Below are 17,070 nucleotides of genomic sequence, written 5' to 3'. Positions count from 1 at the left end.
ATTTCTTTGTTGAAAGAGTTGAGGGACTCTGGAACAGACTACCAGGTCCAGTAAGGTATTTGAAGCACAAACCTTGACAGCCTTTAAGAAATATCAGGATGAGATATCAGGATGGATTCGGTTTAGCTAAATAAAAACGAGCTTGAAGGGCAGAATGGTCTCCTCTTATTTCACAAATTTCTTATGTTCTTATGATTTTGACTTTGTCAAGTTCCATAAACTAGTTTACCAATCTTTTATTTACAGTGTGTGACCCTTGCTATGCTTAAGCTCTCTCATTCTGGAATACCCTTACAAATCTCCGCCACACTGATTTTCACTTCTGCCTCGATCTCTTGTGTGAAAAGATCAAAATGGTTACAACACAGGTATAAATGTAACCAAGTCAGCTGGTGGCTTTTCCTGTTATTTGCTTCTAATTATTTTACAAATGGTACAGAATTAAGAAGTACAGTAATTAAAAACTTTCACTGATTTACTGTTTAAAAGTAAAAAGTTTTTTTTTTAAACAAATCATTGAACTGAAAAAGGTACAGCACAGCATGTCCCATTCGCAACACTAACTGGCTTCTAATTAAGAAATCTGACCAGAGAGAAAACCACTGCAGCCCACAAAGAACAGAGTTTGACACCACTAGATTAAAACCCTGACATTCAGTTCAGACCAGAGGATTGTGTTTGTCCTTGAGAAAGTCGATTAAATTACCAATACGTGATTTACAAATTGTAAAGTTTCGGGTAAACTGATACATTGAAAATCAATGAATATTTACAAAAATGTGTCACTGGACTCTTTTCTCCAATAAAAAAAAGCTCTGTCTCCATTTAGGTTGACTGAGATAATAACCTTTATTTGGGCAAAATTTAAGCTAGGGTCACTGCAGCATAATGAAATGTTGTGACCCCAACTCAGTTAATATTGCACAAGGAAAAAGATTCAGTTCAGAAATTGTTTAAAATATGGTCATTGCTCTAATGTTTTAGCACTTGTTCAGTCTTTCTGATCATAAAATAGCCTTAATGACTTATTATCATTAACATATAGAAACGCTTTCATTAATCAACTGGCATTTCAATCATGTCTACAAAATATCTTTTTTTTTAAAGTTAAGAATAACAATTGAATATAAAGAATAACCATATTTTTTAAAGGCATTACTTGATGAGGCTAGCCAGCTTTCAGCACTTCTGCTCACGCAGGACTGAAAAAACACAAGGTCACTTTCTACACTGCGTGCCTATACAAAATGTCTGAATGGGATAAAGCTCTAAACACATTTACCACAGAAAGTTTGCGCTTTCAGTTCATGCGACTTTAACAGAAAATGTATTTGTCTGTACCTCGAAACAGCAACTCCAGGGAGCCAAAGGTTAAAGGAACAATTTTTCGAGTATTTTTGTAAACAAAATAAAGACATACAATAGTTTGGAATTATGGCATAAATTGTTACACTGAAGCTGTACGGACACATATTAAACTTTTATAAAATGAATTCCTTTTTAAAATATTAGCTGCTTATTTCTTTCATTACATTTGATTTCGTCCAACTCGAGCCAACATATTTGTAAAACTGGTTGTGCTTGTTAGACAAAACTTCAATATTAATTAATTCTAAAATACACATTTCCTCTCACGTTTTGGTGAGACTGATCAGCGTTTCATCTAAACGAGTTTCAGTGTTCAGCACAACAAACTAAATGGTATTCTTTAAACCTAGAAGTCATCTTGAAAAATATAGATTTCAATAGTCACAATAAAATAATCACAGTTCTACAAATCAAGTGTATGTCAGACCAACGGATTGCTCCTTGTCTTCCTGGGTAACTTTAAGGACGTCTTGGAGTGTTTGAAAGACACCCTTGTCCTTAACCAGCTTTAGTAACAAGTATCCTATTCTCATCATCCTTTAATAAAAGTGACAACCCACTCTAATGGACTGTGTTCACTGGTTCCTCTCTACAGGTTGTCTCAAACACAGTTCACTGCCGGCAGAGACGATTGGCAAGTTGTTGTCTCGGTGATGACTAATGAGGTGGCTTATGCTCTCAAATATATGATCTTTCGTCCGTACCTGTAAAAGAAACATTGAAATTGCAAGATTAGAAGAACAAGTGAACTTACATAGTGAACTTATATAATGGTTATCATTATGAGTGTGACCATTCTGCTCTCATTACGTAAACTGAAATAAGGTGGGCACAAGCAGCAGTTGTGTCAAAAATTGGAGGAGTAGCATGTCCATCAGCTGAAATCACAGATCCAGATGAAGAGATCAAATCTGATTTAGCTCTGCTCATCAGTTCTGTCTTAAAAGGAGAGCCCATAGTCAGAAGAGCAGTCTGATACCTGAGAATGACTGAGTGGAAGGAAACCATCCCTCTTTGAGTTAAATTGTGAATGAAGATTTAGTCTGTGTCAGGAATGTCTTAACGTCAAAAGGACAAAAGAGTTGATTGTGGACTTCAGAACAAAGGCTGGACATCCCCAATTCATATCAGTGGCTTCCCTGTGTAGAGGGTCAGCAGCACAAAATTCTTGGGTGTTTACAGTACATCACTGATGATCTCTCCTGGACTCTCAATACCACACATCAGGCCAAGAAAGCTCAACAGTGGATGCACTCTTCCTTAGGAGGCTGAAGTGAGTGAAAATCCTCACCACCTTCTACCAGGGCACCATTGATCTGCATCACATATTGGTACGTAAACTGCAGTGTGTCTGAAAGGAAAACTCTGCAAGGTGTGGTGAGGATGGCTGAGAGGGTTATCAGGGTATCTCTTTCCTCCATTGAGGACATTTTTGAGGATAATTTTAAGGACATTTGCAAGAAGAAAGCCTCCGCATTGTAAGAAATTCCTTACACCACTCTCATGGACTGTTTGCTGTCTTGCCATCTGGTAGGGGGTATTGCTCCATAAAATCAAGAACAGCCAGAATGTGCAATAGCTTCTTTCCACGGGCAATAAGACTGCTAAACTATATGCAACATGTACATAACAAGGCAATTTTTCTATATGTATAATTATTTATTTTAAACTGTAGTATTTAATTGACTATTTTACACTTTTAACTTTTAACAAGGTTGGACCTTGTGAATTCAGCACTGTTTTTGTATTGTTCTAATTTATTTTCTTGTGGTTTACTTTTTTGTGGTTTTCTCTTTCCTTTTTTGACATTCTATGGTCTTGAGAAACAAAATTTCATCCCACGGTATTTAGATAGCCAGTCGAACACACACACACACACACACACACACCAAACACACACTAAGGTCAATTTAGTTTCACCAATTCACCTAACCAGCATGACTTTGGACAGTAGGAAGAAAGTGGAGTATCTGGAGAAAGCCCATGCAGACGTGGATAGAATATGTAAACCCAAACCCTGGTCTCCTTACTGCGAGGCAGCAGCGCTACCACTGCACCACCATTACCTTCTCATTTCTTTCCCAAATATAGGGGTATCTTTGGACTGATATCTTTTCTTTAGTTTCCCATATTATTTATTATGGCATATTTTAAAAACTAGAGGGCAGAAAGGTTAAGTAGTTTGACAAAGATGTTAAACTGACTTCAGAGAAGAATAAAAAACAGAATCTTGTGCCTTACAGAAAAGTGCTTTACAATCTAGGCCACATTGCCTTACAAAAAGTAAATGCTTTTTGAAGTATATTTGAAATTTCATTAATGAGTAAAGTAAAGTAAATCTTTTTATAATATTTAAAGATATTCATATTTATTCCACTCAGCTTGTTACCACCATGACCTTCACTAAAAACAATCAGTCTAAGCTAGTGTTTCTCAACTCATGTTACATGAGCCACTGCTTTAATGTTTTAGGGGGACAATTTTAAGGACAGTAGCAAAAAGAAAGCCTCCGCATTGTAAGAAATTCCTTACACCCCTCTCATGGACTGAAAAGTGCTCCTGCACTTTGCTCCTGCCTACTGGAGAAGTGAATTGACTGACATGTTTCCAGTTTTGAGCAGATGATAACCTGTTATAAATCGCACATTCGTTAAGAAAGCCAGCAAACATGAACAAATTCCTCAGATGCCCTGCAGAATCACTAAAATTTTCTGAGGTAAAAATGTACTTTTATTGTGAAGTGTGGCAAGCAATGGTCATTGTGGCTCATCTTTAGTGTGGTTATCACCAAAGAAAAGCATGAAGCTTTCAGCTATAAGGACATCTGGAAACAAAGTGTGCTACTTACAGAAGAAGTAAGCATTTCTGACTTTTTTAAATGAAAAAAATGAAAATCTTGAGGATTTACAAAATAACATTCTAATGTGTTTTACAACAAGCCAATCGTCTCATTAAAAATCAGACAATTGTAGAACAGCTCATCTTAACTTGTTCAGTGGATATCAGTCAGTCAGTCATTATTCAACCTGCTATATCCTAACACAGGGACACGGGGTCTGCTGGAGCCAATCCCAGGGCGCAAGGCAGGAACAAATCCCAGGCAGGGCACCAGCCCACCACAGGACACACACACACTCACACACCAAGCACACACTAGGGACAATTGTAAGAATGCCAATGCACCTAACCTACATGTCTTTGGACTGTGGGAGGAAACCGGAGCACCCGGAGGAAACCCACACAGACACGGGGAGAAAATGCAAACTCCACACAGGGAGGACCCGGGAAGCGAACCCAGATCTCCTTACTATTAGGGAGCAGCACTACCACTGCGCCACCGTGCCGCTCAGTGGATATGTGAACTGAAATTCTAGATTTCCTAAAATATATTCCTCCCTGCCCCCTATTTGCTTACCCTGATTTTGACAAACTTATGAAAATCACGGAGGCCAGAGGTGAAGTATTATAAAGCAAACGGACACTAAATTGAATTACCTGAAATACTGACTTATTCCCCAATCCATAATTTTGTTACTACGAAACTATGTTTCCATTAATTTACTATAGTACATGAATTTACATTTATTTCCTACTCACACACTCTCCTGCTCTCTCCTTTCCTTTTTTAGTATTTTGTTAATCATTCCCATCACTCATAATCTTACAAGAACAACTTAACAGTTTGCTTCCTATTACTACATTACACTCACAACAACACCAGTTAGTGGAAAAGTTGGTCAAATGAAAACCATTTTTATTTAAAAATGGGATTATCTCTAATTTGCTGGGCAGCAGGAGACCTTACATATGCAGACAGATATGGGTCATGTTCCTGTTTGCATATTCTCAATTACACATGCTGTGGTGATCATTATTCTGATTACACTGTCATTTGGAATCATTGCACTCTGCTTCAAGGTTTTACAACTATTAAGTGAAACTCACATCACAAGCACAGTGAAAATTGCAATCTGAACAGTGCTGAACAAACTTGTTCAGAATGCCATGTGAAACTGGAATTTGAGAGGTAACACATCAAACAGGTTTTAGGAAAAAACTAACTTTTTGATTTGAGTTATTTGTGAATGGCTCAAATGATCCTAAATTAGTTCAAGTTGATATAGCTGATCAAGATATTAAAATTAAATCATTTAAAATCAGCACTGTTTAAACACTTACCGTTCCCTCAGGATCTACTAATAACAGATGCTTTGTCTGTCCATGATGCATGCCAGTGAGTACGTAAGATCCAGGATTGGTAGTGCTCTTCCTGACTAGGAAGTCCCCATCAATTTTTAGCAGTTGCTCAGCTTCTTTTCTGCTCATTTCTCCGTGGTACCATGGCTCTGACTTCAATTCATCCTTCTCTCCGAAAGCAAAAGCTCGAACTAAGAGAGGGCTGGTATTATCAACAGAGGTGGCTTTCGTTAAAGCTGGTCCTTGGCTGTGATTTTTAATGGCATCTGCAAAAGGTTCTGCATAAGAAAAATGAAAATTTAGCAAATTAGATTACTACAGCATCAGATTTTTTAATATAATTTTAAAAGTATTATTAAATATTATGTAAATTGTATTTGAAAGAGTGTGTCAAGACAAGCGTAACCATGGTTGAAAAATAACTATGGAATAATGTGATTTGTGAGCATGTGTGTGTTGTCATGTGGTGGGTGCAGCAACGTGCTGTACCAGTGCATGCTCCCTGACCTGACCTGTTTTTTTTTTTTTAAATACTTGATCGGCATACATACATACATACAGTATATGCAATTTTTAACTAAACAATGCTGAAAAATCTTTTCTAGGCAGAAAAGGCTAAAACTTTGGATCGGAGGCTATTCCATCTATAGCACTAGTCAGTGGAGCCTGCAAGTAGCTCACTGAATGGTCTAAATTGGCACTAATTCATATACCTGTATAGTACTGGTCAGTGGAAAGTGCTGGTATAAAGCCTGTTCATGATTCATTACTCCACAAACCACCCTGTACAGATGAAAGAAGTCAGTGTCAAACAGAAATGCCTCCACACTCCTCCAAAAAATTGATATACTGTATAATCATTAAAGACCCCATAAAAAATGATAAGACATCTGTACTGTTCCATGGCTTCTCTTTGGCTATATGTAGTGTGGCAAGAGGCTGGGGGTGGCACCCAGCCGGGATGCCAGGAAGGACCGGAGGAGGGATTATGCCTCCTCCAGACCACGACGGGGTGACCGCCCTGATGGCTTTGGGGACCACGGGAACTGAGCTTAGAAGCTCAACCCTATAGGGGCCCGTGGTCACCGCCAGGGTGCGCCCTAATGCCTGGAGAGCCCTGGTTCTCAGCACTTCTGCCACAGCTGGAAGTGCTTGGGGGAAGATGACCAGGGACACCCGGAGTGCTTCCGGGTGCACAGCCGGTACTTCCACCACACTGGGGAGTGCCAGTGGAAGATTATCGGGAGGCACCTGGAGCACGTCCGGGTGATTATAAAAGGGGAGTCGGGAGAGGAGAAGGACAGAGCTTGGTGGAGAGGAGTGGAGGCGGTGAAGAAGGCATTGTGTGAGAGGCCTGAACTTTGGGGGAATTTTGGGGTTGTGTGGCACTTTATTGTTGTGTAAAATATGAATAAACGTGTGTTGGGTGAACCATCGCTGTCCGCCTGTCTGCGTCCGGGCTGCTTTCCACAATAGTTATACTGTACATGATACATGTTATGGTTCAGCCAGGGTTCCTCCCTTGACTGGGGATCAAATCCTTGTTTCATGTCCTTTTTGATATTTTTTTAGTTATTTATTTATGCTAGTGTTACTTTTATTAATTATTTGCATTCTTCCTTGTTATTTTTCTCTAAACATTTGTTAGGTGCCTTGTATTTTGTGAGTGGTTCCCCCAGAGGCGGGACCACCTGTCCATTAATGCCAGGGACTGCCCTCAGCCATAGAAAGGTGAGGATTCCCCACACTTCCTGGCAGTTCATCTACAATGCAATAGGCAGTGTTGTGCCCTGTGCTTAATGTTTTCTGGATTTTTGACCATTTTGCTCTGTTTTTTGATAACACCATTGGATATCTATATATGAAACTTGATTGCTTTTGGGATTGCCTTTTGCAGGCATTGTATGTCTTTTGTGATCTTAGAGCTTCACAGTGTAACAAAGCCTTTTCATGAAATAAATTTTTATTTTACAATGATCATGTGTTTGCCCTTTTATCTAGCCGGGGTTTATAATAAAATGTGGGCATTTTTGAAAGTGGTTTTGGATCTCTTAAGTGCAACTCCAAATTCATAATAATAAAGTATGTACAGCTAAAAAAACATGGTGTCTTTAGCCTGGCTTCAATTCAGCGTGAAAATAGCCCTTAACCTATATTACATTATAAACTGCAATATACAGTACATTAGGTGTGAAAGACATCCATTCTTTGCTACCATCTTTTTCTTGTCTTAATATCTCTCCAATGGTTACTGAGAGGGGTAATGTATAGGATTAAGTATGAGCTGCAATTCTAAATTAACACTTTGTAAAAGAGTATGTGCTTCCTGCTGGACACAATAAGAATGGTTCAAGATAAATAGACACGCAAGCCCATTGAAGCTCTTTTCTGAAAGCATCTTATAGATATACACTAATGTAGTGTACATACAGGGCTGCACTTATCCAGTATCTGAGAGGGACTGACCTGATATTTGGGTTTTGAGAAATACACTGTGATTATTAAAATGTCCAGCTCCTCCATATTCCAATTAAATAGGAGTAAAAGGTGGGTGAAAGCATGTTCGATAAATCTTTAGTTTCTTTTTCAAGATGGTGTGTGGCCCATGTGTGCATGTAAAATGGGAGACAATATGCATTTCTGACAATAGCTAATAAATGGACTACAATATTGATCATAACATTATTTAAATATATTGTTCTTTGTCTAAAAATAAAAGCAACTTAATATTTAAGTACTTCTATAGATACATATGAATAATGCTGTTCAAGTCAAGTTACAGATAGATTAATAAATAAAAAATATAAGCCTAAATAAAACATAAAAGAGAACTTACTCATATCAAATATATCTTTTTTAGGACTGTCTTTGGTAAGCCCTGTTCCTTCAATCACAGTGTCAGATTGTGTTTGTAGTGCTGACAGGGTGTGAACATCTATTTGCTGGGTATTAATGTATGTTGGAGCTTCTGCACTTTTTGGTAACTGTGTTTTCCCCTCTGGCAGAGAGTAGATATCACATGAGCCTGAAAAGTATAAGTAAATAAGATAATTAGAACTAATCAATATTAGAACTACATACTATATAAAATTAAAATAGTAAGTTACAGTGTGGTAATTAAATAAAGTCTAGGAAGTTGCAGCACAATGCAAATTAGTATATTGTCTGAATCACTAAAAAGAGATAGGGTTTCTTGACAAACATCAATGAGAAAACTTCAGATCCTGCCCTTTGTGATTTTAAAAGTATAACCCTTGATCAGGTCAGAAACAAAAATTATAAATCTTAACCTACTTTTCAAAAATACAATTGGCCTACAGGAACACCAATACTGTGTTGACCTCTCATTTGTGGTAATCTACATGAAAAAATCAGCATGCAAATAAAGAGCCACTAGCAGACAACTCTGATCAGATAAAAACTCACTAACCAGCTTGTCAATTAGACCACCACTATCAACGACACTGTGAGGGGGGCGCAAAATAAGCTAAGAACTAAACACCATGAAGTCAGTAACCAAAACGAGAGGCAAAACCAGAACACAAAAACAAGAAACAAGATCAAATGGGTAACACAAAAAATCCTGAACTAGTCTTCACAGAAGCAACATTTAGTGTTAATTAACTAAAAAATCTGAGATAAAGTAAAACAGATGCAAAACTTGTACATTGAGTTTAGTACGTCTGTATGTTTTATGGCGATGCTGTCATGTCAGAGGTCCTAGAAGACCAGCAACTATTCATGGCAACAGGATAAAACATGCTAAAACAACACAAAATTGTGGTATATAAAGCAAAACAAAACAGCATCACAAAATCGACAATAATGATTTATGAACTTTTGTAGAAAGTGTAAAGTGATATTGAGCACAAACAAATAACCAAAATAAAATGCTAAATGAAGACATAGGTTCATGACAGCAGCTAGTAAGTACCCACAGAGACATAACTCAATATATATTTCACATACACTTGTTCAGTTGTCCATATAACATCTGTTTATAGGAATTAGTACATATAACACAGGACTACCTTGTCTGACTGGTGCAGGTCTTTTCTCTTCACTCTGATTTTCAGGTAAGTGCCGACCTTGATAGTAGGTTTGGTCTAGCCCCGCTATAGTGGTTGACTGCTGGGTAAAAATAAATAATGTGGGATTAGTAACACACAGAGTAACACCAGCAAAAGATTTTTGGCTGTTACATTTTTTATTTAGCCTTTATAATAACAAGACTAATCCTAAAATGACACCAAATTACTGTGTAACACCTACTATGGAACTAAGTGAGATACTTGCAATGCAGAAAAACTATCAAATCAGAAACAAACATCCATCTCTAAAATGTTTCATTCACATGCACCTACTGGGATAAATAATTCAAACAGCACCCATAAAGTCAGCCAGAATACCACTGTCAGAGGGCAGGAGATAAAAGAAAGCACACAGAATCTTCTGGCAGAGAGAGCCGGCATTGTCCTGAAACACAGTTCTAAATAAAAATACAACAATTAAGAGTGATGTTGCATGAACATTGACCCAGCATAAAAATTGATTTGTAATACATAAATACCCTTCTGACAATCAAATAATATAGTAAGTACAGTATGTCTTTTCGGTATTTGGAGAGTAAACTAGCATTACTCTCCTTAACAAGCTCATAATTTTAAAGCTAGTTTATAATTATAGCACAATGTTACCATTTTCAGGATAAGTGCAAAGGCACATCAACTAAAGATAAATTTAAAACTTGTAAAACTGAACGCAACTGATCTATTGTGGTAGGGTACATTTTTAAGATTTTTACATCAATGGTTCTTAAACTCAGTACTGGGGACCCCATTTAGCTGTAGGTTTTTGTTACAATCAACATCTGCTTTATTTGGACCCCTAACCTAATTAAGCAGGTTATTATTTACCATTTTCTATGTTTTGAGGTCAATATGGAAAAAAATGTTCCCAAATTTTGTTAGAATGTGTTAAACATTTATAACTTGATATTTCAGTATTTTTAGGTGCGTTTGCATATAATGCGTGAAGCACCTATTGCAAGAGCCATGTCTGTCTGTCTGTCTGCATTTAACAACATAGCCCCACATGGACCAATTTTGTTGAAATGTGGCACGCTTATTCTTCAAGGAAATTTGTTGAGACAGTTCACTTTCATTGAAATACTTGATTGTACTGTACGCAGTTTTAAGATTTCAAAATCTCCCATTGAAAAAGGAGAAAAGTTCTGTGCGACTTCAACTATGAATTACACTACTACAATATATATTGAAGGCAAAAATTATTTAGACATTCTCCTTCTCCAACGTCTCCAATTACAAGAAAAGGTAAAGGAAAATGGAAAAAAATTGCACGCATTCCTCAGATAGGTGGTACACAGCAGTACCTGCAAGCGGCTACCCTAAATGGTAAAAAGGGAGAGTTGAGCCCATTCAAGTAAATGTAAAGTAAAACAAAAACATTTGGCACCTATTCTTATGGAGCGCCTGCCACTTGAGTTACCAAAACTGCACCTTTCAGTGTCCATAAGGAGGAAAGGGGGTGGCTTAATGGAGCCTCTTAACTTATATAAATGCAGCCTACGTTGCGTAATGGATTGACTGGTCCTGCATAGGGCTACAATATTTGGTGAAAAAAAGCTGAATAAATGATACTCAGAGAGCTGCAACTGTCAATAACTGAGTGCTAATTGGCATTAAGATGAGGTCAGACCTGTTCAGATTGTACCACAGGTTTATATTTAATGTCATTATTTCCCCTTGGGATTAATAAAGTATCTATCTATCTATCTATCTATCTATCTATCTATCTATCTATCTATCTATCTATCTATCTATCTATCTATCTATCTATCTATCTATCTATCTATCTATCTATCTATTATTTTGCACAGGCCAGGTGCAACTTGTAGTGCCCAGAATGGAACAAGTTAACTTTTGTTTCTTTGTCTGAAGTCACCAGAACTCTGAATGATTCATCAGTAAGATATTGGTGACAAAGTGAATCATTTCTGTTGCTGACTCATCCACGATGATGTACTTCACAGTATCTCTCTGGGATGAATTCAGTCTGCATTTTAATGTCTGGATCACACATTTAGGTTTAATTGTACTGTGCTCCCTTTTTCAGCAATGCTCATTCACATAAATGTCCAGTCCCCCTCCTGCTTTTTCCACCCAGACTGATGAAACCCATCTAGTATATTAAAATAGATTCTGAGTTAAGCAGTTTAAGCTAGTTCTCCTCAGCACCCAAAATTTCATGGTACCTGAACTTCCATGTGAAGCCTGAAAACCATGAGGACTGATTTAGATCATTTATGTTAGGCAGAAAGCCTAGTGGCGGCTGGGTGGTCTCATGGCCTTGGGACCCCTGCAGATTTAGTTTTTTTCTGTCATCCCTGGCCATCAGACCTTGCTTTATTCTTTGTTACTTAGCATTGCCAAATTTTTATATTTTTTCTTTCTTCATCTTGTAAAGCACTTTGAGCTTCATCATTTGTATGAAAATGTGCTATATAAATAAATGTTGTTGTTGCTGAACTCACTATCAGATGTAACAGTTTATACAACTTATATGAAAGCAATCTAACATTTCTAAATATATGGAGTCAGGCCAGGTCTGAATCTTTTCCACCTTATTTTTAATCTCTTTGATCTTCATCTCTTCCAGCCCTAGATAAGCTTGTACGTTTTTTCCACTGATCCATAGAATCATCCCTATTCACATAAGCTTGATCTTTTTTAACTTCACTGTGGAGCTTGGACGCAGACACAAACAGACACGGATGCCAAATGTCCCAAACACACACGCTTTAATTTCTTTTCTTCTCGCACACACAATGCAGTGCACAATTCACTTTTAATTCACTGTCCTTTTCCACTATTTTCTTCTCTGTCTCATCTGCTGCCTCCACTCCTCCCGTCACAAGCTCCATCCTCTGCCTTCCAACTCCGGCTCTCCGAATGGAGTGAGGCGGCCTCTTTTATACTTCACCCAGATGTGCGCCAGGTGTTTCCTGATGATCTTCTGGCAGCACTTCCTAGTGTGGTGAAAGTGCTGCTGTCCAGGGCTCCATAATTGTCCGGGCGCCCCCTGGCGGTGGCCATGGGCCCCAACAGGGATGAGCTTCCAAGCTCTGATGCCGTGGCCCCCATTTAGACCAGGGCAGTTACCCTCTCGTGGTCCAGAGGAGGTATTGTCCCTCTTCCGGTCCTTCCAGGCGTCCCGGTTGGGCAGGATCCCCAGCCGTCCGCCACATCACTTAACAAGACATGTTCATGATAAAGTGAGATATACTGTAAGTGGTAATACTGCATGTTTTCAGTTGAACAAAAATTAGACCCCATTCTATCAATGTGACAAAGTCAACATCTTTCTGTTATTGTAGTTTTGGCATAGCTACACTTCCTGTCTCATTATTATGTACAAGTGCTTCTGTAGAAGACATATGGAAATGGAGGTGTTTTACAAAAATCATTATCCCTTGAATCCCATGCCTGGTTATTGTCTTTGTGGAGCTTGCTTGTGTTATGCTGATTGGAGATTCTAAACTGACAATTTGTGAGTGTGGGTGTATTCTTAAATAGGCCCTGTTACCTGTCCCATTGATTTTAAACGGTCTGCTTTAATTGCAGTGGAAGAAGTGGTTTTGACAGTGGTAATATTTATATATAGGATGCTGAAACGGTGCAAAGGTAAATGAGTACCCTGCCTTACTAGGTATACAGAAAGTCAACAACCCCTTTCAAGATTTCGTCATTTTTTACTCTAAAGCTCCAAATGTACCTTGCAACATTCAAGTGAAGACACAGTGCAAAATTTCAGGAGAAAAAAATACAAGCACAGAACATTCAGTTTCCTGTTCTTCATTGTATGGTTGCTTTGTGGTGGTTTTGTGATAACTGGCATGTTAAAGGTGAACCATTTTCTATTTTCAACTTCCTGCCTGAAGGGTTAAGGTGTTCTGCAAGAATTTACCTGTATTTTGCACCATCAATTTTCCTTTTGCATGGAAACAGGCTTCCATGTGCACTATTCACTTTCTGACGATTACCTTAGTCCTACTTGAAAGGAAACAAACCTCACAACAGGGGTCAAACTGTGTTTTACTGTAGGAATGGGATTCTTAGGATCGTAGCTTGTATTGGATATAGGACTTTCTATATGTAGTTATAAAGGTTCTGTTCTTCAACACATGGGGAACAGGCTTCTTTGCATGAACCTCTCTGAAGAACCAAAAAGGAACAAGTTGGACACTGACGATTGACAGTTAGAAATCTCTGTAGTAAACAGACTTTCAGACTGCTGAAAAAAGATTTTTGTCTCTCTCCTACATGCCTAATCCTCACATGTCAATGACATGTGTGGATTTTGGAATATAGATATCTTATTTCATGCAATACAAACAATCTCAGTGGACTTCATCTGGTTATTGCAAATCTCTAAATTTCTTGTTGTATACCATTTCTGATACAGGCTTCCTTGTTTTGTTTCAGACTTTTGTTATGTCACTTGAACCAGTTGAACTCCACACGTTCATGTCACAAGCAGATTCTCCTTAGAATCACCTAATAAAGAGCAGATTTAATGGCTTTAGCACAGAGCATTTCCAAAGCTAAGGCAGATTTTCCTGCAGGTCCCTAGGTGGCATTACTGAGGAAGTTGATTGAAATTGTAATGACTTGCTGATGGAAATATTTTGATAAAACAGCCATTTCAGGGAAGACTGTGGTTTGATGAAACCCAAATCCTTTCAAATAACTCCTTCTAGATGTAAATGTGTTTTAGATGTTATCAGAAGTATTTTTATCAAGAATTTGCCTCTGTGTTGTCAACTTCATCATAATGGTAAGTATTCAAATAATAATTACCCCTTTATCCAGGCTAAGTTCACAATAAAAATAAACTTTTTAATATTTTAAAGCTGGGTGTTTGCAGGCCCTAAAAATCAAACAAAACAAGGATTCCTTGTATAGTAATGCTATAACACCCAGGGTAAATATAACAGTAGGATATATCAGTATGCGGTATTGGGACTGTTTAATAGGTGCACCAGGAGAATGGTGTGAGGGTGGAATAGTCACACGTTTCCTTTTCCTTACTAGTATTGAAGAACACTGCCCAAAAGAAAACCAGCATCACCTCCATTCCTCTTCTAACTCCTTCCCTTTTTTAACAACCAATGAAAAGTCCAGGACAAAATTAAATGTGGTATTTTGACTTACAGTCTTCACACAGAGCAGACAACACTCAGAAAGGGGATGTATGTCAAATTTTGTCTGATTCTCAATTAACCATCAGATTCATCCATCCATTTTCCAACCCGCTGAATCCGAACACAGGGTCACGGGGGTCTGCTGGAGCCAATCCCAGCCAACACAGGGCACAAGGCAGGGAACCAATCCCGGGCAGGGTGCCAACCCACCGCAGGACACACACAAACACACCCACACACCAAGCACACACTAGGGCCAATTTAGAATCGCCAATCCACCTAACCTGCATGTCTTTGGAATGTGGGAGGAAACCGGAGCGCCCGGAGGAAACCCACACAGACACGGGGAGAACATGCAAACTCCACGCAGGGAGGACCCGGGAATCGAACCCAGGTCCCCAGATCTCCCAACTGCGAGGCAGCAGCGCTACCCACTGCGCCACCGTGCCGCCCCCATCAGATTCACCAGAGGGTTAATGTTGGCTTCTTTTTTAATTTATAAATAATGCTTCAACTAACAATACAAGCTTCCAATGCAAATAAATGCATGTTACAATTATGAAAGAATACTTCTGACATCAAAAAGTACAGAATTTATCCTTTAAAACACCTTCTCCCCACTGAAACATTACAAGAGATAAATGTTGAATTTAGTCTGATAGATGGCAAACCTAATTAAAGTGGTTATGTTAGATCATCTTTAACATCAGTTGATTTCTGTCCATCCTGCAGTTACACTCTTTTGGGCATATTCAGCATTAATGTTTGAAATGTGTCACCTACTGAAATGTGTTTTGTAATACACGTAGTAATAAATAAACTGCATTTTTCATTCTAACAGATGGCACATCACAAGCATTCACACAGCTGTTGAGAATCCTACACCATGTGTCATATAACTGAGGCAATAAACAAAGTACTATTGATACATATAATGCAAGTCACTTTCTTTCCATTCAACCATTACAACTGAATGAAGTCTCCTTCCATGTGAATGCAGTTTTGCTACAATTAAAGAAAGCTTGGTTACAAACTGGTTATTTAAATTTAAAAGGCCTAACTGTAGGCCTCTTCCTCCAAGTCACTCTGGACATACATATTAATGTCATTTACGACGTGATCGCTAATAATCCCTCATTTTCATTATCAGAAGATGAATTTATAGTGCTCGGTTTATTGAGTAAAGAAGAAAAATCAGTATGACGGAGTATGATTCAGTGCATTCTGTGGTAATATTTACAAAGTACCATCTGTTGGAATGTATTTTGTGATGCATGTAGTAATAAAATGCATTGTATTTTTATTCCGATAAATGGCACACTTTAAACATTTGTACTGGGGCTGAGAATCCTATACCAAGTGCCATATAATTGACAAGTATGGCAACAGACGGACAACTGACACCATAACTTAATAAAAGAAATTTTAAATATAAGAAACAGGATGACAGAGGAAGAACTAAATCCCATTCAAGTCTATTAAACACTTTGGTGATCTGACTTCATTAATGTAGCAAAATCAGAGTGGGTATAAATTGTGCAAATAAAAAACAAATTCTGTTTGAAGTCATGAAGAGGATGCGTTGACTTCCCAGGTCCCACATTTGTGATCACCATGTTTATGCTATTACCGTATATATTCACGGATAAGTTCTCCCACGGATAAGTCGGAACTTGCTTTTACAGTATAATTTCTGGTATTTTATAATGTCGATCATATAAGTCGAATGCGGAAAACTCATGCTATTGGTACAAGGGAGTATGATATGCTAAAGCCTACCTGAGAGAGTAACCACAGAGCACACTGTCTTTTTTTTCTATGTGGGTGCGGCAATGCACTGTATCAGCATATGCTCTTAACCTCTCTCTCTCTCTTTCTACTGTGTCTACGTGACCACACGGTCATACCCGAACTACTCCGAAGTAATGTTTGCACTGGTTTGTGTTTTTTGTATCTCACACCCTCATACACCTTTATCGTAAGAGTGTCCCTTATCTACGATGGAGCGTTCGATCAGAAGAAAATATGAAGCTGGTTTTAAATTAAACGTCATTGAAGTAGCGAAAGAAATTGGTAACTGCGCTGCTGCAGCAAAATTCAATGCGTCTGAGAAACTGATGCGCGATTAGAGGAGGCAAGAAGATGTAATGGGCATATAAGTCGGGGTCTGATTTTATGATCGATTTTTTGGGTTTCAAGACCCGACTTATATGTGAGTATATACAGTACATATTTCCATCTTTGATACAGTCAAAAGGTTCAAATGAAATAGATACTTCCTC

At 38.2% G+C, this 17,070-nt stretch overlaps 1 protein-coding gene across 4 annotated transcripts in view; it reads right to left on the bottom strand.

The window, feature by feature from the left end:
• Positions 1-824: 824 nt before the first annotated feature.
• shc3 (SHC (Src homology 2 domain containing) transforming protein 3) overlaps positions 825-17,070 on the bottom strand; it is a 267,622-nt gene continuing 251,376 nt past the window's right edge. For all 4 annotated transcript variants that reach the window (XM_051929724.1, XM_051929722.1, XM_051929723.1 and 1 more), the window contains 4 exons: positions 9,597-9,693; positions 8,402-8,590; positions 5,548-5,843; positions 825-2,072 (listed from right to left, as the gene is read on the bottom strand). In XM_051929724.1, coding sequence (XP_051785684.1) covers positions 1,944-2,072; positions 5,548-5,843; positions 8,402-8,590; positions 9,597-9,693 — 711 coding nt within the window. In that variant the 3' untranslated portion in view covers positions 825-1,943. The remainder of the gene's footprint in view (positions 2,073-5,547; positions 5,844-8,401; positions 8,591-9,596; positions 9,694-17,070) is intronic.

Source organism: Erpetoichthys calabaricus, chromosome 7, assembly GCF_900747795.2.
Source record: "Erpetoichthys calabaricus chromosome 7, fErpCal1.3, whole genome shotgun sequence".
Lineage (NCBI taxonomy): Eukaryota > Metazoa > Chordata > Cladistia > Polypteriformes > Polypteridae > Erpetoichthys > Erpetoichthys calabaricus.
The sequence above is the reverse complement of the archived record's forward strand: the minus strand, read 5'-3'. Positions and strand labels throughout refer to the sequence as shown.